At 48.4% G+C, this 20,779-nt stretch overlaps 1 protein-coding gene across 4 annotated transcripts in view; it reads left to right on the top strand.

Moving 5' to 3' along the window:
• SCHIP1 (schwannomin interacting protein 1) overlaps nucleotides 1–3,108 on the top strand; it is a 285,050-nt gene extending 281,942 nt beyond the window's left edge. For all 4 annotated transcript variants that reach the window (XM_049785905.1, XM_049785907.1, XM_049785906.1 and 1 more), the window contains 2 exons: nucleotides 896–989; nucleotides 2,482–3,108. In XM_049785905.1, coding sequence (XP_049641862.1) covers nucleotides 896–989; nucleotides 2,482–2,533 — 146 coding nt within the window. In that variant the 3' untranslated portion in view covers nucleotides 2,534–3,108. The remainder of the gene's footprint in view (nucleotides 1–895; nucleotides 990–2,481) is intronic.
• The last annotated feature ends 17,671 nt before the right edge of the window (nucleotides 3,109–20,779 follow it).

Genomic DNA, 20,779 nt, shown 5'->3' with positions numbered 1-20,779 from the left:
CAGTGTTTTTATGCTAAACTTAGGAGAAAAAGGAAGGATTGAACACTGGTCTCCTCTTAATTCTGCAGTTTAATTCCGAGAGCTTAGTTGCGCATCAAGAGGGTTGTTTTTCTCTACGGGCCATAGGACAAACCCAGAAACTCCTTCCTTAGACTTGCAGTGACGTTTCTCAGCCTCTCCCAAGAGATGAATTCCAGACTGCATCTCGCTCACTCCTAAATTGGAACCAGTCTGAGCTGAAGGCAGTTCAGAGCCATATTTAAAGCGCTTCTGGAAGTGGGATCAGTCCCTTCCATCCTCCCTTGCTCTTGTGTTCAGACTGAGACCATATCTGGAACATTGCTTCCCAAGCTCCCCCACTATTCCCTGAAAGCTCTGAGCTTTCAGGTATTACATACCCAACTTTACAAATTTACCTTCCCAAGCTTCTTAAGAGATGGTCTTTTCTAGAGTAATGTGCATGGAGGGCTCCCTGTTATTCAGAAACACTGCACCCTTATGCTGACTCCTATCTCTTCAACCCTCTCTATTTTGGGCTGGAGTTTCTGTGGATATACAGTGAGAAAATAGGCTCCAGAAGTTTTCATCCCCATCCTTAGGCAAATCCTGCTGTCATGCACAAGCTCCTTCCCCATCTGTGTAACTTCCCACAAGTCACTTCAGTGGGGTGACAAGATCTGCACTCCCCCTTTCCTGAGATTCATCCATCACATGGGCCTGCACCACTGGGCCAACATGGCCTTAGTGGTGGCTGTGGAGCATGTGGGCTGTGGACATGGTGTGGGTGTGGAATCTGCATGTGGGACATGGGCATAAGGTGTGGGTGAAGTTGGGTCCTGTGGGTGGTCTCAGAGATTGGTAGATATCTGGGCCTCACCAGTAAGTCCCCTTGCAGGCCTAAACGAGGAGCTTGTGCAGCTGTTGCTGGTGCGAGATGAGCTGCACACAGAGCAGGATGCCATGCTGGTGGACATCGAAGATCTGACCAGGTCAGTGGGCAGGGTGGGAGGGGGCCGCCTGCACATGGCAGGCCTTAGCCACACAAGTCTAGCTGGCACCTTCCCCTGGCACTGGACCCCCATGTTGTTCTCAGGGCAGCCCAAGATCTGGTTGGTTTTCAGCTGGGCCTAGAGCAGTGGTTCTCAAATAGTGGTTCCATAAAGGGGGGCGCATTTGACCTTGGCAGTGTCCTAACAAGCTAAGCCCCATGTTTATGTCTCTGTATGTCTCTGGAGCTGTGTCTTGCTTCCAACCCCGCTTCGAAAAGCTATGCATTGCAAAATGTGCTCATTGTAGCCATTAATCCAGACATCACCTCTGATTAAAAAGTCAGCTCAAATTATTTTATATATTTTTGTTTTGCAGATTAAAATGTTTTTATAAAGATACTATTTACAATCGCGGGGGGGGGGGTGCGCAAAAATGTTTTCTTCTTCCTAGGGGGGCATGACAGAAAATAATTGAGAAGCACTGGCCTAGATGTAGCCACCTCCCAGGAGGGGGTGCGGGTCATGCTTCTTCTCAGAGGACAGGAAACAGGCAGTACTGGTCACACCATACTAGTGTGGGAGCTTCCCTGGGGGAACTGGTGTGTGTGTGTGTGTGTGTGTGTGTGTGTGTGTGTGTGTGTGTGTGTGTGTGTGTGTGTGTGTGTGTGTACATTGCTTGCGTGCCTCTGTGTCCCTTCCCATCTCCCACAGCTCCATTCAGGGGGGACGGGGATATAGTGGTGGTTGATTTCTCAGGACGAGTCCCGATGGTGACGGGAATGTCACAACCATTCATGGCTGCCGCCTGGCAAGGAGCCCATCTTCACTTCTCTGTTTCTAAGAGTCTTTGTGGTTTGTCCTTCCCAATCCATATGGGTCCCTTGGGCTAAAACCCAAGTTAAACTGAATTAAACTGAAGACTTCTGCCCCCCACACACACACTCCCCCTGCCCTGCATCTTCAACTGGGTTTCCTCGCCAGAGCCAGCATCACTTAAAACCCTTCCTTGCCACCCTGGTGAGGTGTTAGCTTCCATTCCCCTACGCCCCCTGCAGACCTCCAGATGGGACAGGAAGGGGACCTCAGGCCCCAGATAGCAGGGGGTAGTGAACTCTGGGCGAGGGCAGCCACTCATTCCTGCCAGAGGCATCCATGCACCACAAGACCCAAGCCCGTAACCTTCTGACAGAGAGACATGGTTACTATTCCTAACTAGATTATTGCAGGGACCAGTCTCTTCTTCAGGTGCAGGGAATGAGGGGACCATTCCCAGGGTTGCTCAGCACACCATGTAGTATTGGGGTTCAACTCAGTCCCTGTGCCTATGAGGTGTACTCCCCCCCCCCATGCTTTAGCACCCTCTTCCAGCTTCTTTTCCACTCAGCCCTGTATTCCCAAAGAGAGAAGTCTGAGTCCCCCCAGGGAACATATTCTCAACGATGCTCCAGAAACCCCTCTGTCTCTGCCCTGAGCACACTTCTTACCTTTGCAGACATGCCGAGAGCCAGCAGAAGCACCTGGCTGAGAAGATGCCTTCGAAGTGAGGCCTCCCCAGTCGCCCCAGAGCACAAGTCGGAGTTTTGTTTTTTGGGTTTTTTTGCTTCTGTGATCGTCAAAAACACTGTTGCTGTGGGTGGTGCGGAGCTGGCGCCATCCGTGTTCATCCTGGACATGTCTGAAGCTTCTTGGCCACTGACTGGCCTCTGCTTCTTAATTTATTTCCTTTTTTTTTTTTTTTTTTTTTTTACTGTGCCACTTGATAGCAAGCGTTTGAGTCAGATGGTCACGGAGACTGCACGGCACTGACATCATCACTGACTGCGGTTTGGCCGCAGGTTCTACCTGGGTTGTTCTGTTTCCCAGGATCTGGAGCAGGGCAGTGTCTCCCAGGCCCGCTGCCCTCCTTCTGTGCCGTGGCGGGTGATGGTGCTACCCGGTACATACAGGCCGCCACCGCCTCCGGCCTCGGGGACGCTCCTAGGGGCCTCCAACCAGCGCCTCTCAGCATTTTGTGAATGTTGACGCCCCGAGCTACCCTTTGAGGTGTGCAGCTCACGGTCTCTCAGAGATGGAGGATTTCTGTATAAATATGTAAAATAAAAATGAGAACTTTGTTTCATAGGATCTGTCTTTTTCTACAGAGCCAGCCCCTCTGCCCCACCTTCCCGCCAGTCCACATGTGTGCGGAGGGAGGATGGATATTAAGGTGGGGGTGCAAGTGTGGGAGAAAAGGAACACATGTGAATGTGAGGGCTTTGTGAGTAGGGGTGTGAGCAAGGAGTGTCCCCCCAAAAGCCGGCCCCACTCACTGATCGAGGATCCCCTGAGGGCTGGCCTTGCTCAATGACCTGATTCCCTCCAAGAACCTCAGTGATCTGGGGTCTCACTCCCAGAGCCAGGATGCACCACTAGGCCTTGGGCCCAGTCGGGAGAGGCTGATGGTAACCCATTGGTCTGGTGGAGGTCCTGGGACCTCCAGGAAACTGCTTAGATCAGGCACTAGGGCTATAGACCTTAGGGAACCCAGCTGAACCCTGCTGAATCCACTGAACTGACTAATCCCATTCTGTTCAGCACTGTTGGAAGGGACCATTTCAGACAATACAAGCATAAACTGAGTCCCAGCCAAGGGTGAGGTCCTGAAGGTCCTGAAGGTCCTAGAACCCTAGTTGGGAAGGCAGGTGGCCCATGCATTTGGCTGGCAGGGGCTCCAGTGACATCAGGACCCCCTTCAAATGCAGACCCCACATCTAGAGAAGCAACAAAGATTACCCCACCCTGTGGCCATCTCACATGGGTGTCACTGTCTTCTCTGGACTATTGAGGCTCAAAGAGAAGTCAGGACCTGACCTGGTGGGGGCTGATAACCCTGAACTGGCTCCAGACCCCCACACACCAGTCCCACAGGAGCATCTTAACCCCCATGCTCCACTCACAGATCAAAATCACTGGGGCCCCAGGACTTAGCTGGAGGCCTTGACCCTGGACACAGCTTCCGGACACCCCCTCTGAGCCTCTCCTGCACCTGCCCTTGGGAAGTAGGGCTGTTGTGGGTCTATGTCTGCCTGCCCAGATCCCCTTTGGCCTCGCTCTGCTGCCGTGGCTGGCCTATCTCTCATTCCTCTTGGTCAGTGATTCCCCTTCTTGGAGCCGGACCCTCACCCACCACCCCCAGCTTCTGCTCTCACTGTGGGAGAGTCAGGAGCAAATGGAACTTGGGCAGGCTTCGTGACCCGCACTTGTCATACAGTCAGGGCTGGTCAGACCCAGGCTGCAGATGAGTTTCCTCACTTTGGCCTCTGCATGCCTCCCCTCTGCCTGCCTCAGTTCTCAAGGCTCCACCTGAAATGATGGGTCTGTCCCTGTACTCAGAGCTCCCAATACTAGAAACACACTGAATGGCTGAAGATTGCCTTATAGGTGGCCAATGCAGATTCAACCCCTGGCACCCCCAAGACTCCCAAGCCCTGCCAGGAGTGATCCCAAGTGCAGAGTCAGGGGACAACCTTAAGCATTGCCGGGCGTGGTCCAAAAAGATGCATCAGAGATACAGGGCAGTTCCTCCTCTGGATCCCTGAGCTAAACTCCCTAGGGCCTGTCCCAACAACCCCTCATCAGCTCCACTTTCCAGGATCACAAGCATCTTCATCCCCACTGCTTAGAAGCCAAAACTGCCTCAACCTTTGTCCTTGTCTCAGATATGAAATGGGTGGTTTGTCAGGGCTGAACACTGTCCAGGGGAGAGGACCACTCTCCAGGGGAAGTGAGCACTTTGGAGCAAGCACTGGACAAGAGAGAGGAAAGAGAACAACCTCAGTCTCCCCAGATACCAGTGGGGTTCTGCATGCTGGAAGCTGTTGTATCTTCCACTTTGATGGCTTGAGCAAGTCCCAGAGACGGAGCTTGTGCTGCTAGGCTTCTCTGCAGGTGGGGGAAGTGGAAAAGGAGGAAACACATGGGTCTCTGAGCTGAGGGGTATCCCTCTTCCTCAGACTACAATCTTCTGGGGGGATCAAGCCCTGCACCCACCCTCACACACATCTCAGTGCTAGGCCCATGGGCTCTGTCAAAAGTGGCCTGAGGGGGCTGAGTAACAAAGATTTTCTAAACTTTGGAATTTCTGAGGCAAAATGAATGAAAAACCCACTTGAATTTCCTCCACTTCCCCAAGTGGAGCCCAGGACCACCTCTCCCCCAGACACTTAAGCAAGAATCTGGCAGGAAATTCACATAAGTGGGATTCGGAGGAAAAAGAGTGAACCCCACCAGAACATGGAGAGTTTTGCTTTGATGCTTCTAAGCAAGTTGAAATGCGCACCCTATGCCCACTTGGAGTTTTGAAATCTCCAAGTTTCCTTCTCGCTCGTTTCTTTTCTCATCAGCAGGCCCCTGATTTGCATGCCTGTGCCCAGGACAGTGCCCGTTTGTCCCCTCTGGAATGAGAAGCCACCCCGCTTCCTCTTTTTTAAAAGTCCACACAACTGTGTCACTTCCTAAATCATTCCCTTGTGAAGGAGCCTGCACAGTCATCCTGGCCCAACTGTTGTTTTTCTTCCAATAATCTTTGCCTTCAACCAGGTACACCCAGGCAAACTCAGGCTCCTACCCTAAGAGAAAGCAGGAAGTTTGTAGACAACTAGCCCAGCTGAGTTGTCTGGTAGATGCTGGCAAGAGACTAAAAAATGAGACTAAATCTAGGACTTGATTTTAGGTTCTAAGATGAATGTAGGAGGCTTTTCCTAACCCACATATCCCAGGACTCAAGGTGGGGGGACCAGGGGCTGGATCAACCTTACAGTGGTGAGGGTGTTTGCTTTCACAAAGTTCACTTGGGTTCAATCCCCAGCATCCCATCTGGTTCCCTGAGTTGGGAGTAATTCCTGAGTGCAGGGCCAGGAGTAATCCTTGAGTACCACTAGGTGTGGCCCTAAAACAACAACCAATAATTCCTCAGGCTTCAGTGTGCAGACCCCAAGGACATTGGGCCTGACTAGGAGAAAGAGCAGGGCTAAGCCACTATCCTATACACAGTGACTGGTTTTATCCTAGCATTGCCCCAGGAATATTAACCCCCAGCACCCTTTCCTGCAGAATCTCTCCCTACCCTTACAGTTCTGCTGGGGTAGCAGGATTGGTGTCCTTTCTCTTCTGTAGGGAGGCCCAGTAGGTGGGTTAGACTGTCCCAGGGCAGGTGGTTGAGATAGTGACTCAAGTATTTTGGATCCCAGCAGCCTAAACTAACACAGAGGGAGGGAAGGAGGGAGGGAGAGCCTGAAGTCATCTGGTCTCCATGTGGCGAGTCCCAAACACAACAATTGGGAGCACAGGTGGATGCAGCTAAGGGCTGTGAGGGCAGCTTCAGCCTTTCTTTCTGGCCACTGCCAACATGCCTCCTGCTCACACGCACCCTTAGGGTCTGCCTGGACCAAAGGCCCTTTCTCGTTAGGATTTTTTGAGTCATGCATGCCTGGTGGTGCTCAGGGGCTATTCCTAGAGTGCCAGGGCTGGCTCCCGAACCTCCTGCATGCTAAGATGCTCTCCAGCCCCCTGTTTCCACTGTCCCTTTCATCTCCACACGGTGCCCACGACCTTCCCAGCCCAGCCATGGAAGATCCCACACATGGAGTCCTGGGATGAAGCTCCTGATGCTCCCACCTCCTTGCTCCCTGGCCCCAGACCTTTGTGGATGCAACCTCGTTTCCAAAACAACCCCTTTCTTCCAGCAAACTTCTTTTATGTCAGCTGGACCTGGATAGTTGGCACATTCAGGTGCATTAGATTCCCCTGTGCTCAGCTGGATCCTTGAGGTTTCCTTGAGAGCAAAATCAGCAGAGGGGATTGCTCGGCTGCCAAGGGGAGGGCAGTGAATTGCTGTGTTCATAGGAACGCGTGTGGTCGTATATACTGAGAAGGATACAAGATAGACAGCTCTTGTCAAGGCCTTGTGTTCAGGAAATATGAGACTTGTTTTTCACTTAGGCACATAACTATTTTTGGGGGGGAGTGGTCACACCCAGCAGCGCTCAGGGGTTACTCCTGACTACACTCAGAAATCGCTCCTGGTAGGCTCAGGGGACAATATGGGATGCTGGGATTCAAACCACCATCCTTCTGCTTGCAAGGCAAACACCCTACCTCCATGCTATCTCTCCAGCCCCCACATAATTTATGAAGCTATTCTGTGAGTTTCAGGCTGGCTTGCTCTTCTCTCTTGAACATGAGCCTGTATTTACTGCAGTGTTGGTATTAGTGATTCAGATGAAAACAACTAACCTGTGAAGCCCTGGACCCCTGGCCTCTTCTCATGCCACCTTCCTTGGCATTCTCATTTCTGTAATTCAGGGCACAGAGCCTGCTCACCTTTCCCTTGTCTTGCTATTCTGTGTTCCACAGGCAGGGGAGAGCGTTCGGCATTTGTCCTCCTCCTGACTTACTTTACTCAACACAACGTCCTCTGTTCTAGCCACATCACCGCGAATCGCATGACTACACCCTTCCTCATGGCCGCAGAGTGTCACAGAGACCACAGCTTTCCCCACATCACATCTGGGTTGTTTCCATGTCTGGGTGATTGTACTAAATGCTGCAATAAATGTAGGTGTATGTAGGTCTCTAATCACTGTTTTAGTGTTTCGGGGTAGATGCCAGAAAGCAGAATCACTGCATCATGTGGACGCCCCATTCTTCCTTTCGGGGAGATCTCTCTGGGGATTCCAAATACTTACTGTCCCACATCTCACCACACTAGCCCGCCCCCGGCCTCTCTTTCATATCCAATTCCTTATCGCTCCAATGACAGCTTCAAACTGCGTTTCTGTCTACATCTCAGAGGTCCTAAAACCCCTTCTCTCAGGAGAAGCCAATTTTCAAGCTGACAGCTGGAGTGAGCGGCTCAGAGCTGACTTCACATCCCATGTTCACAAAATGTTCACAAAAATTCAGGGCTAGAGAGACATTTTAGCTGGGAGGGCACTTACCTGGCATGTGACCAACCTGGGACTCCTGGCATCCCATATGGTCCCCCAAACCCCAAAGAGTGATCCCTAGTTCAGAGTCAGGAGTAATCCCTGAGCATTGCTGGGTATGGCCCAAAAGCAAAACAAAAAATAAAATGATTAGCTTCTGGATGAGAAATTGAGGGTCTCTCAGGCTGATGGGCCTAGTGGGTGGCCAGGGCCTCAGTTTATCTGACAGCATTCACAAGATAGTGTGAATGTGGCCATAAATGTGGCCCCCGTGTGCACCTGGGGGGTTCAGCCTGCTGAGGCTCCTGTGGTCTTCTGTGAACTGAGCGTCCAGATGATGAGATTCCCCTCCAGCCCCCACTCAGCTAAAATGCAAACACAGAAACCCTGTCACGACACCCATTTACTTTCATGACGTCCTGACAAGAAAAGAATCGAGGCTGGGGAAACAGGAGACAGTGGAAAAGCAGGGACAGTCATAAGGATACCTTTCATTGATACTTTCAGGGGGAATTAACCAGATCCTGTTAGCCTGAAAAGGTTATTGAAACTTTCCAATGCAGCCCTCTTCACTCCCCAGGAAATCAGCACAACCTTCCCCCATGACTTCATTATTACTTATGAGCTCAGAAGGTTCCTGAGAAAGCAGGTGTGCCTTTCAGGTCTCAGAAAGAAACAAACGGATTTCAAGAAAGGGGGGGCCTTTCCTTGCAGCACCGTCAGAAAGTTGCACATGGGTCATTGGACCAGCATTCTCCAAGGTGGCCAGAAGAAGGTGGGATTTTGCATTTGCAGTGTCAGAGACTGAACTCAGGGTCTCACATACGCAAGGCACACGCTTGATCAGTCAGTCAGTCACATGCCCTGGTCGAAAAAAATGTATTGAGAATCCTTAGTTAACTTCAACATTTGTGAATCATAGTATGACTGAAACCCAATCATGAACACTTTGTAACTGTATCTGACCGTGATTCAATTTTAAAATTATTTTTTTTTTGATTTTTTTTTTTTTTTTTTTTTTTGGTTTTTGGGTCTCACCCGGCAGTTGCTCAGGAGTTACTCCTGGCTCCATGCTCAGAAGTTGCTCTTAGCAAGCACGGGGGACCATATGGGACGCCGGGATTCAAACCGATGACCTTCTGCATGAGAGGCAAATGCCTTACTAATTTTAAAATTATTTTAAAATAAATTAAAATGTTTTTAAAGGAGTTTGAATCGATTTTTTTTGCTTGTTTGTTTTTGGGCCACACCCGGCGGTGCTCTGGGGTTACTCCTGGCTATCTGCTCAGAAATAGCTCCTGACAGGCACAGGGGACCATATGGGACGCCGGGATTCGAACCAACCACCTTAGGTCCTGGTCGGCTGCTTGCAAGGCAAACGCCGCTGTGATATCTCTCTGGCCCCTTGAATTGATTTTTTTTTTATCTTTTGCAATTAAAAATTTTAAATCCCAAAAGAAAAAACAGTTATCCCTCATGGATGTAAAGAATTGCAAAGGAGGGGCCGGAGAGATAAGAGAGCAGTAGGCATTTGCCTTGCCAGCAGCCGACCCAGGATGGATGGTGGTTCGAATCCCAGCATCCCATATGGTTCCTCGGGCCTGCCAGGAACGATTTCTGAGTGCAGAGCCAGGAGTAACCCCTGAGCATGAGCACTGCTGGGTGTGACCCAAAAACAAACAAAAAAATTGCAAAGGATAATTTTCCTGGAGCTTTCGAAATATAAATGCTTAAGATGATCTTTGGAGTCAAAGCAATTACACAGTGGGTAGGCCATTTGCCTTGCATGTGGTCACACCAAGTTCAATCCCCAGTACCACATATGGTCCCCTGAACTCTGCCAGAAGTGATCCCTGATCACAGAGCCAGGTTTAAGCCCAGAACACAGCTGGGGATAGCCAAAAAACGCATAAATGAACAAACAAATATAAAGATGTCTTGTTTTTTTTGTTTTGGGGGGCTTTTTTTTTTAGTTTTTGGGTCACACCCAGCAGTTCTCAGGGGTTACTCCTGGCTCTATACTCAGAAATTGCTCCTGGCAGGTTCGGGGACCATATGGGATGCTGGGATTCGAACCACCATCCTTCTGCACGCAAGGCAAATGCCCTACCTCCATGCTATCTCTCCAGCCCAAGATGTCTCTTTTTTTTTTTTTTTTTTTTGGTTTTTGAGCCACACCCGGCGGTGCTCAGGGGTTACTCCTGGCTGTCTGCTCAAAAATAGCTCCTGGCATGCTCGGGGGACCATATGGGACACCGGGATTCGAACCAACCACCTTTGGTCCTGGATCGGCTGCTTGCAAGGCAAACGCCACTGTGCTATCTCTCCAGGCCCAAGATGTCTGTTTTAACCAGCGAAATATATCCTTTTTTTTAAATGCATTCAATGAAAATTAAAAGACAAGGCAATTTGATTCTCCCATATATTAATTTTGTGGGAGAAAGGAGGATTTGGTTCACACCCAACAGTGCTTGGGGCCTGCTCCCATATCTGTGCTCACAGATCACCCCAGACAGTAACTACTCTGGGGACCAAATGCAGTGCTGGGAAACTAGTGTTGTCTGCCTACAAGGCTAGAGTCTTAATTACTTCACTATCTTTCCTGTTCCTCTTCCATTCATTTTGAAAATAATTCAATAAACCTGAAAAACTCTTCTTTAACTGTTGGGCAATTATAGTTGTCTCCAGTATTCAATGTTCCACCACCAATCCCACCACCACTGTGGCCTTCCCTTCACCAGTGTCCCCAGTTTCCAAGACCCTCAGCCGCCCTCTTAGAGGCACAAAATAATTAATTTTATATTGCTTATTACAAAAAAAAATGGTAAGTGGAATTATCCAAAAGATAGTTCGGTAAATGAGAATTTGTGAAAATTGTTATATCTCACAAATGGTGTTATTAAAGTCATTGAGGATTTACAGGACTGTTTATTGCTAGTTGATTATCATTTTATTTTATATGTGCATTTGCTTATCTGTGAATATATATTGCTGCATTTTTCCTTCCTCCTCAGACATTAAGTGATGCATTATGATGCGATTGTACTTCCTTCTCAAATGCTTCCCTAGATACCTACCAGTCTATATAAAATCTTCAGACAAAGTTTACTGTGTTCACAGTTGTTGTTTATTTTTTAGGGTTTTTTGTTTGTTTGTTTGTTTGCCTTTTGATTTTTGGGCTACACCTGGCAGTACTCAGGGCTGACCTCTTATTCTATATTCAGGACATCTGGCAGTTCTCAGAGGACCATGTGGGATGCCAGGGATCAAACCTGGATCAGCCTCGTGCAAGGCAAGCACCCTACACACTGTACTATCACTCTTGCCTCCGATGTGTCCAGAGTTTGTAAGTAATAAAATTATGTTATATTAATCCACTCCAAGTGGTATTTGGGGAGTCATGGTGTCCCGGTTGAACATGCTCAGCTCCACTGAGCTCTCTCTTCAGCCTGCACATAACTTTCATTTATTTCAGTGCATACTTAGAACCCTTCTACTACATGTTAATTTGGCCTCTTCTCATGGAGCCTTATTATGAAGCCCTATCATAAAAATAAGTGTCATAGAAGGGAAAGAAATTATTCAGGGAGGCGGAAACTGAAGGAATAGCATAGCAAGTAAGGTGTTTGCCTTGCACACAGCCAACTCAAATTAGATCCCTGGTATCCCATATAATGCCCTGAGCCCACCAGGAGTAATTCCTGAGTACAGAACCTGGAAGAACCCATGAGTGTCATTGGGGGTGCAGCCTAAAAAAAAGAAGAAGAAGATGATGATGATGCAGAGATAGCACAGCGGTAGAGAATTTGCCTTGCATGCAGCCAATCCAGATGGACTCCAGTTTGATTCCCAGCATCCCATATGGTCCCCCAAGGAGCAACTTCTGAGCAGAGAGCCAGGAGTAACCCCTGAATGTGTTTTTGGGTGTGGCCCAAAAAACCAAAAAGAGAGAGAGAGAAAGAAAGAAAGAAGAAAGAAAGAAAGAAAAGAAAAGAAAGAAAGAAAGAAGAAAGAAAGAAAGAAAGAAAGCGAAAGAAAGAAAGAAAGAAAGAAGAAAGAGAGAAAAGAAAGAAAGAATAAAGAAAGAAAGAAAAGAAAGAAAGAAAGAAGAGAAAAAAGAAAGAAAGAAAAAAAACAAGAAAGAAAGAGAGAGAGAGGGAGGGAGGGAGGGAGGGAGGAGGGAGGAATGAAAGAAAGAAAGAAAGAAAAGAGAAGAAAGAAAGAAAGAAAGAAAGAAAGAAAGAAAGAAAGAAAGAAAGAGAGAGAGAGAGAGAGAGAGAGAGAGAAAGACAGACAGACAGACAGACAAAGAAAGAAAGAAAGAAGAAAAAGAAAAAGAAAGAAAGAAAGTAAGGAAAGAGAAAGAAAGAAAGAAAGAAAGAGAAAGAAAGAAAGAAAGAAAAAGAAAGAAAGAAAGAAAGAAAGAAAGAAAGAAAGAAAGAAAGAAAGAAAGAAAAAGAAAGAAAGAAAGAAAGAGAAAGAAAGAAAGAAGAAAGAAAGAAAGAAAGAAAGAAAGAAAGAAAGAAAGAAAAAAAGAAAAGAAAGATTATTCTGACTCCTGTGTTTTTGGGTTTTTTTGGTTTTTTGGTTTTTGTTTTGTTTTGTTTTTGAGCCACACCCGGCAGTGCTCAGGGGTTACTCCTGGCTGTCTGCTCAGAAATAGCTCCTGGCAGGCACGGGGGACCATATGGGACACCGGGATTCAAACCAACCACCTTTGGTCCTGGATCAGCTGCTTGCAAGGCAAATGCCGCTGTGCTATCTCTCCGGGCCCTTTTTGTTTTGTTTTGTTTTTGGTTTTTGGATCACACCCGGGGGCCCTCAGGGATTATTCCTGGCTCTGTGCTCAGAAGTCATGGGGGACCATATGGGATGCTGGGATTCAAACCACTGTCTGCTCTGTTCGAATCAGCTGCATGCAAGGCAAATGCTCTACCACTGTGCTATCTCTCCAGCCCCTAAGACTCCTGTTTTATGGGTTTCAGACACCCCCTGAAGATCTTGGCACATGTCCCCCTGAATCAGAGGTGCTTTGGGTGGAATTAAGGAGGAGATGGTATTGGAAAGCACCTTCCTTTGGAAGGAGGTGTTTTCTGTCCATCTTGTGCCTGGATTTTTTCTGCAGTGACACAACTTCCTAACAGAAAGAGGTTGTGAAGGGCCGGAGAGATAGCATGAAGGTAAAGCATTTGCCTTGCATGTAGAATGACGGTTCGAATCCCGATGCCCCAGATGGTCCCCGGAGCCTGCCAGGAGCGATTTCTGAGCGTACAGCCAGGAGTAGCCCCTGAACACTGCCGGGTGTGACCCAAACCCCCCCCAAAAAAGAGAATGTGTATCCCACCCCCAGCCCAGTCTCTGCATAGAAAGACACAACCCTTGAGAAAACATGTACACAAGAGTGGCTGGGTATGAAGGAGCAGCAATGGCAGGCAATTCACCAAACCTGCCCTGAGATTTCGCAGCAATGAAAATTTTTCGTGATCTTCCAGTGACAGCCCCTGTGAGTTTTACTTGCATTTTACCACTAGCAAATAATTGAAAAACACAAAGCCTGCAAGCTCATCAGCCAGTTATTAGAGCTGCCCCAGCTTGTGACCTGTCCCCAAGTATCTGACGTGACTTCTCGGATGTTAAAGCTCTAGCTAGGGAAATGAAGATGGTGATTTGGAATGAGATGGGACAGAATTGGGGTGGGGGGGAGTCCTCCTTCCCAGCTGCTTTCAGGTTTATTGAGTTTGAAAATGGCTCACATGATGTTGAGAGGGGTAAATTAGGCCCCTTGAAGCTTCTGTGCCCACGTGCCCTTGGAATGTCTTTGAAAACTTCTGGAAAGCACACCGTAGCAGGTTCACAGGTTTCTCCCTGTGCCAACCTCCACTTGCTTGCCAAGCTCCCCACAAGCCAGAAATCTGTCCCTCTTTGATGCTGGTAGCAAGCTGTCTGCCCTCCTGGTGGACAGAGGAAAGATGCTAAAATCTCGGGATAGAGTGTTAGGCTGAGAGTGACAGTCCGGGGGTCAGCCAGACCAGGAGCAATAACCTTTGCCCTACTCCTTGCCAACACAACACGGGGTGCCAGGGACATGGTAGTCTTTTAATTTGCCTTTTTTTTTTCTTTTTGGGCCACACCCGGTGACGCTCAAGGATTACTCCTAGCTATACACTCAGAAATCACTCTTGGATCAGGGGACTATATGGGACACCCGGGGGTCAAATTGTGGTCCTCCTGGGTCAGTCACATGCAAGGCAAACACCCTACCACTGCACCACTGCTCTGGCCCCATGCATGGTAGTCTTTTGTATATCCCAGAGCTTGGAAAGTTCCCACCTGAACCCCTTCCCTCTGGCTCTGGTGGTGCTGGTGATAGAACCCAAGGCCTCACCTGGCCAGTCTCATGCTCACCTATCTCTAGCCCTGTAGAGTCGTACCCGGGTCCTGGTATGAATGTTACCTCCTGCTGCTCCTCACTAGAGAGTCTCGGCATCATATGGAAAAGTGAAACGAGACATTTCTCTGGCTACATCATGAGTTCCCTGGGAATTCACATGAAACACCCATTAGAGCCAGCAAAGGGGTGGGTGGTCCAGAGAGGCCTCCAGAAAGTAGGTCAGAAGCCTACACTTGGGTTCAGGGGGTGCATATGCCTACCTGGAGGCCAGAATGGTATTTCCATCAAAGGCCACACAGGATTGGGCCAGAGATGTTTGCTCAGGTGCCAAGACCACAGTCCCAGTAGGACACCAAGGCCCGGGGGTAATCCTTGGAAGTCCCCAGGGACCAGACCAGGGCTTCCAAGTAAGAGAGAACCTGTGGCTCATCTCCCCATACAGATGGAAAGTGAGCGGGCAGGGAGAGGCAAGCAGAGGAAGGCAGCTGCTGGCTCTCTCTGCTCACCAGGTTTCGCTTTGCCTTTCTATGGCTATGAACTGCAGGGATTAGTTGTAACGAGTTTCTGCTCCCAGCCTTCAAGTAAGAAACCCTGGAAACCACACTGGGGGTGGGGAGGAGAGAAGAGAAGCTTCCAGAACCCTCTGCCCTGCCATGGCCTCACTCATTCATCCACTCCACGTCCTGGGAATCCCAGGACCCCCACTGCAGGTTCTTTTTCCTACTTCTTTTTTTTTTTTTTCTTTTCCTTTTCGGATTTTGGGCCACACCCAGCAGTGATCAGGGGTTACTTCTGGCTCTTTGCTCAGAAATCACTCCTGGCAGGCCTGGGGGACCATATGGGATGCCTGGAATCAAACCTGGGCCCATCCCATGTCAGCAGCTTGCATGGCAAATGCCCTACCGCTGTGCTATCACTATGGCCCCTCTTTTTTCTGTTTCTGGGAGTTTCTCTTTGCTTCCTTTATATTTGGTTTGAGGACTGGACCCAGTGATGTGCAGAGATCACTTCTGACCATGTTCAGGGACCACAACATGCTGGAAATTGACCTGTACATGCCTGCACCTTCAGTCTAGCTCAGCCCTTTGACTCAGATCCCAGAAAAACTCTGGAAGGATTCTTCCCAAAATTACCAAAGCAACTCCAGTCTATTTCCATGATCTTTCTCCTTGTCTATTCTCTTGTCCTATTCCACCAGCAGTCAGCAGTACCCACTATCTGACTCAGACCAGCACTGGCTATGCTCTCATCTCCATCACTGTGATTTCCAAGTTTTCTTCTTTCTAACCTCAATCCTGAGAAACAAAGAGAGCTCCAGAACCCTCAGTCAACAGGCTGCTGCCAGCCCTTGTGTGCAATTGTGCTACATTGCACTTGTAGCTTTGTAATGGCCTTTGTAATTGGCTTTGTAACATCTTCCTTTTGTTTGGCAGCCACGCCCTCAAAAATTAGGGGTCCCTCTCTTGCAACAGCTTGACACAAAAACCAGTGCTTATGATGGGCAATGGATCTTCTGCACATTCAGGCCAGATAAATCCATGTTTCCAAACTGCAGGTCTGGGGCCCAGAGAGATAGCACAGCTGCGTTTGCCTTGCAAGCAGCCAATCCAGGACCTAAGGTGGTTGGTTCAAATCCCGGTGTCCCATATGGTCCCCCGTGCCTGCCAGGAGCTATTTCTGAGCAGACAGCCAGGAGCAACCCCTGAGCATCGTCGGGTGTGGCCCAAAAACCAAAAAAAAAAAAAAACAAAAAACTGCAGGTCTATGGAGCTCCAAAATTCACCCCCTATATGAACTTGGCTTTTATTTATTTGTTTATTTATTTATTTATTTTTAGTTTTTGGGTCACACTCGGCAGCGCTCAGGGGTTACTCCTGGCTCTAAGCTCAGAAATTGCTCCTGGCAGGCTCAGGGGACCATATGGGATGCCGGGATTCGAACCACCTTCCTTCTACATGTAAGGCAAACGCCTTACCTCCATGCTATCTCTCCGGCCCCCCGGATTTGGCTTTTAAAACAAAGCCCTCATGATATCGTTTTGTTTTGTTTTGTTTTGTTTTGGGGCCACACCCAGTGACGCTCAGGGGTTAGTCCCTGCTATGCTCTCAGAAATTGCTTCTGGCTTGGGGGATCATATGGGACACTAGGGGATCGAACCACGGTCCATGCTAGGCTAGCACGGCAAGGCAAATGCCTTACTGCTTCACACCACTGCTCTGGCCCCTCATGATAACCTTAATCAAGAAGCTAAATTAAATACAAAGGCCATGTACTATAGGCAGGTTGTGTTTTCAGTGATAAAAAACAAAGGGAAAAATAGGGGCCGGAGAGATAGCATGAAGGTAAGGTGTTTGCCTTGCATGCAGAAGGACAGTGGTTTGAATCTGGCATCCCATATGGTCCCCCGAGCCTGCCAGGAGGGATTTCTGAACATAGAGCCGGGGGAACCTCTGAGCGCTGCTTGGTGTGAACCAAAAACAAACTAAAAAAATTGTGAATAAGAATGGGGATGGTGCCAGAGGATAGCACTCCTAGCACTACTAGTAGGTAGAACATTTGCCTTGCACGTGGCCAATCCGGGTTCAATCCCTGGGAATCCCATATGGTCTCCCAAGCCTGCTAGGAGTGATTTCTGATCAGGAGTAACCCCTGAGAGGCACCAGATATGGCCTCAAAACAAACAAAAACAATGCAGGGAGCTGGAGAAATAGCACAGCAGTTAGGTCACTTACCTTGCACACAGCTCATCACATATAAACATACAGTCCCCTTAGCACTGCCTGGAGTAATTCCTGTGTACAGAGCCAGGAATAACCCCTGAGCACCACCAGGTATGGTAAAAGGAAGGAAGGAAGGAAGGAAGGAAGGAAGGAAGGAAGGAAGGAAGGAAGGAAGGAAGGAAGGAAGGAAGGAAGGAAGGAAGGAAGGAAGGAAGGAAAAGGGAGGGAGGAAGGGAGGAAGGAAAGAAGGGAAGGAAGGAAGGGAGAGAGGGAGGAAGAAAGAAAGGGAAGAAGAAAGGAAGAGGAGGAAAGAAGGAAGGAAGGAAGGAAGGAAGGAAAGAAGAAGGCGGGGGGAGAGAGGGAAGGAGGAAGGAAGGAAGGAAGGAAGAAAGGAAGGAAGGAAGGAAGGAAGGAAGGAAGGAAGGAAGGAAGGAAGGAAGGAAGGAAGGAAGGAAGGAAGGAAGGAAGGAAGGAAGGAAGGAAGGAAGGAAGGTTGGTTTGAGGACCACAATCAGCAATGCTCAGGTGTCACTCCTAGTAAGGATCAGGGGACCCTATGAGGTGCTGGGGATCAAATCCAAGGCAAGTGCCTTCCCTTCTATACTGTCTCCTCTGTTAGGGCCCTATAAGCAGCACAAGGATAAAGCACATGTTGGCATGTAAGATCCTGAGTCCCAAACCTAGCAACATGTGGCTCTGGAGCACCTCCAGATGTGGTCCTCATGGCCCTCAGCACTGCTGTTGGGAGCAATGTACTACCTGACCACATGAGAGACAACTCAGCTAGGACTGAGCTCTGGCTGTCCCCACTGCTGCATCCCTTCCAAACAGCACATAGGCACCAACTCTGCTGGCAAGTGGGTGGAGAAAGTGGCACCTGCACCAAAAGGGAAGCAGAGGTGCATCCCTTCCCAGGCAGCTTGGCAGGTCTGCAGAAGGACCACACAGCTCACGGTTCTGCTCTAGTTTCACCCACAAGAAGTGAAACAGGCCCACACAGCAGTGCCACGCCTGGATTGTTCACAGCCACACACCCCAAAGGTAGACACAGCTCAAATTTCTGCTGACCAGAAAAAGGCTAGATAAAGCAGGACCTAGCTACACATTCATGCATTTTTTTGCAATAAAAAGGAAGTGAATTTGTCCATGACTCATGGAAATAAATAATAATAACAGGCATCAAAATATAATGCAAGGGGCCCGGAGAGATAGCACTGCGGGGTCCTGAAGCCCCCCAGGGGGGCCCGGCCAGCAGGAATTAGCTGGGAAGACTTCTCAGACAACCGCACTCCTATTTTGCTGGGTAGAAGAACAACCACACCTGTAAAATCTGAGAGAGGTTAATAATAAAGACCCAAGGCAATGTCTCACTGCTCAAGGGCAACTTTATTTGACTACAGCTCCTTCTTATATAGTGAAGGAGAATGGGGCAGTACAAAGGTAATGTCAATCACACTTTTGGTGCGAAGGTCCATACAAGGCAAGAATACATATCAGGTTACAAGGAACGAAGAAAGTAAATCATTCTCCAAATAAGGAAATGGGCAGTGGGCTAGGAGGCAGGATTACCTGCAAGTCATGATGAACGTGCTGTTTCCATGGAAATTTCTTGTGACCTTCTAGCTGCATATCTAAACTTTTAACAGATATAAGGTGGGGGCAATGTTCTTACAGAAATAATTTTGTACAGACAATGTAACATATACACATAATAACTGCCTTGTTGACTCCGGAATGTAGTTGAGGGAGTAAGACCTCATTTCTGGGAATGGTACCGGGCCGTGTTGCTCTCCTCCGGGCTACAAGATTAATTATCTCTTGCAGCTGCACATTCCTTTCTCTTTGGCCCAAGAACTTACAGCAAGACTGCATGTAGCCTTTAGGTGAAAGGCTGGATTATGGCAGAAAGAACAGCAAAATGGCCTCAAACAAGTCACAGTCCCCAACATAGCACAGCTGTGTTTGCCTTGCAAGCAGCCGATCCAGGACCAAAGGTGATTGGTTCAAATCCCGGTGTCCCATATGGTCCCCAGTGCCTGCCAGGAGCTATTTCTGAGCAGACAGCCAGGAGTAACCCCTGAGCACGGCTGGGTGTGGCCCAAAAACCAAAATATATATATATATATATAATGCAGGGGGCTGGAGAAATAGCATGGAGGTAGAGCGTTTGCCTTTCATGCAGAAGGATAGTGGTTCAAATCCCGGCATCCCATATGGTCCTCCGAGCGATTTTTGAGCCTGGAGCCAGGAGTGACCTCTGAGCACTGCTGGATGTGACCTAAAAACAAATAAAAACAATATATATGTATATATATACATATATATACATATATATATATATAAAATGCAGGAGGAGGGCCCAGAGAGATAGCACAGCGGTGTTTGCCTTGCAAGCAGCCCATCCAGGACCAAAGGTGGTTGGTTCGAATCCCGGTGTCCCATATGGTCCCCCGTGCCTGCCAAGAGCTATTTCTGAGCAGACAGCCAGGAGTAACTCCTGAGCACTGCCAGGTGTGACCCAAAAACAAAACAACAACAACAACAACAACAAAAAATGCAGGAGGAAAAGAATAATCCAGGAGAGGATTCAAAGGGCTTTGGTGCACGCTTTTATTCTGGGCTTAAACAGCCACTGCCAGGAGCCATCCCTCAACACCATGCTGGAGTAGAAGATGCCTGAGTCAAATAAACAGAGAGAAATTAAATCTCCTCAAAAGGAAGAACTTTTGTGTAGGGGACAGAAATATGGTACACTTGTCTTGCATGTGGCCAACCTATCTGCAAACCCTAGCTCCCATATGATGCCCAGACCCCCACCAGGAATGATGTCTGAATACAGAGCCAGGAGTTATCCTGAAGCACCACTATATGTGGCCCAAAAACCTTAAAAATAGGGCTGGCGAGGTGGCGCTAGAGGTAAGGTGTCTGCCTTGCAAGCGCTAGCCAAGGAAAGGATCCTCTGGCGTCCCATATGGGCCCCCCAAGCCAGGGGCAATTTCTGAGCTCGTAGCCAGGAATAACCCCTGAGCATCAAATGGGTGTGGCCTGAAAAAAAAACTTAAAAATAAAAGAACTTTTTTTTATTTGTTTGTTTTTGGGTCACACCCGACAATGTTCAGGGGTTACTCCTGGCTCTATGCGCAGAAATCGATCCTGGCAGGCTCAGGAAATCATCTGGAATGCTGGGATTCGAATCACCGACTTCTGCATGAAAGGCAAACACATTACCTCCATGCTATCTCTACGGCCCCTAAAAATAAAAGAACTTAGAAAAATGAATAGGCTAAAACTCAGCAATAAAAGAAACCCATTATGGATTGGAGCAGTGGTTCGGAGCAGTAAAGCAGCTGTCTTGCCGGCGCTAGCCTAGGACGAACCCTGGTTCGATACTCCGGCATCCCATATGGTCCCCCAAGCCGGGAGCAATTTCTGAGCACATAGCCAGGAGTAAACCCCTGAGCATCACCAGGTATGCCCCCCACCCAAAAAAAAAAAACCCATTATCTAAAATGGGCAAATTACTTGCATAGAAAGTTCCACAAAGAAGACCAATAAATAGCAAATAAGGATTTGAAAAGACGATTGAGAATATGAGTCATTAGGGAAATTCAGGTCAAAAACCACAATGAGATACAATTATACACCTGCCGGGATGGTTCTGATAATGGTGACAAAAAGCAGAAACAGAAGCTCTAGCTCAGTGGCAAGCACATG

The sequence above is a fragment of the Suncus etruscus genome, chromosome 13 (genome assembly GCF_024139225.1).
Source record: "Suncus etruscus isolate mSunEtr1 chromosome 13, mSunEtr1.pri.cur, whole genome shotgun sequence".
Taxonomy (NCBI): domain Eukaryota; kingdom Metazoa; phylum Chordata; class Mammalia; order Eulipotyphla; family Soricidae; genus Suncus; species Suncus etruscus.
The sequence above is the reverse complement of the archived record's forward strand: the minus strand, read 5'-3'. Positions and strand labels throughout refer to the sequence as shown.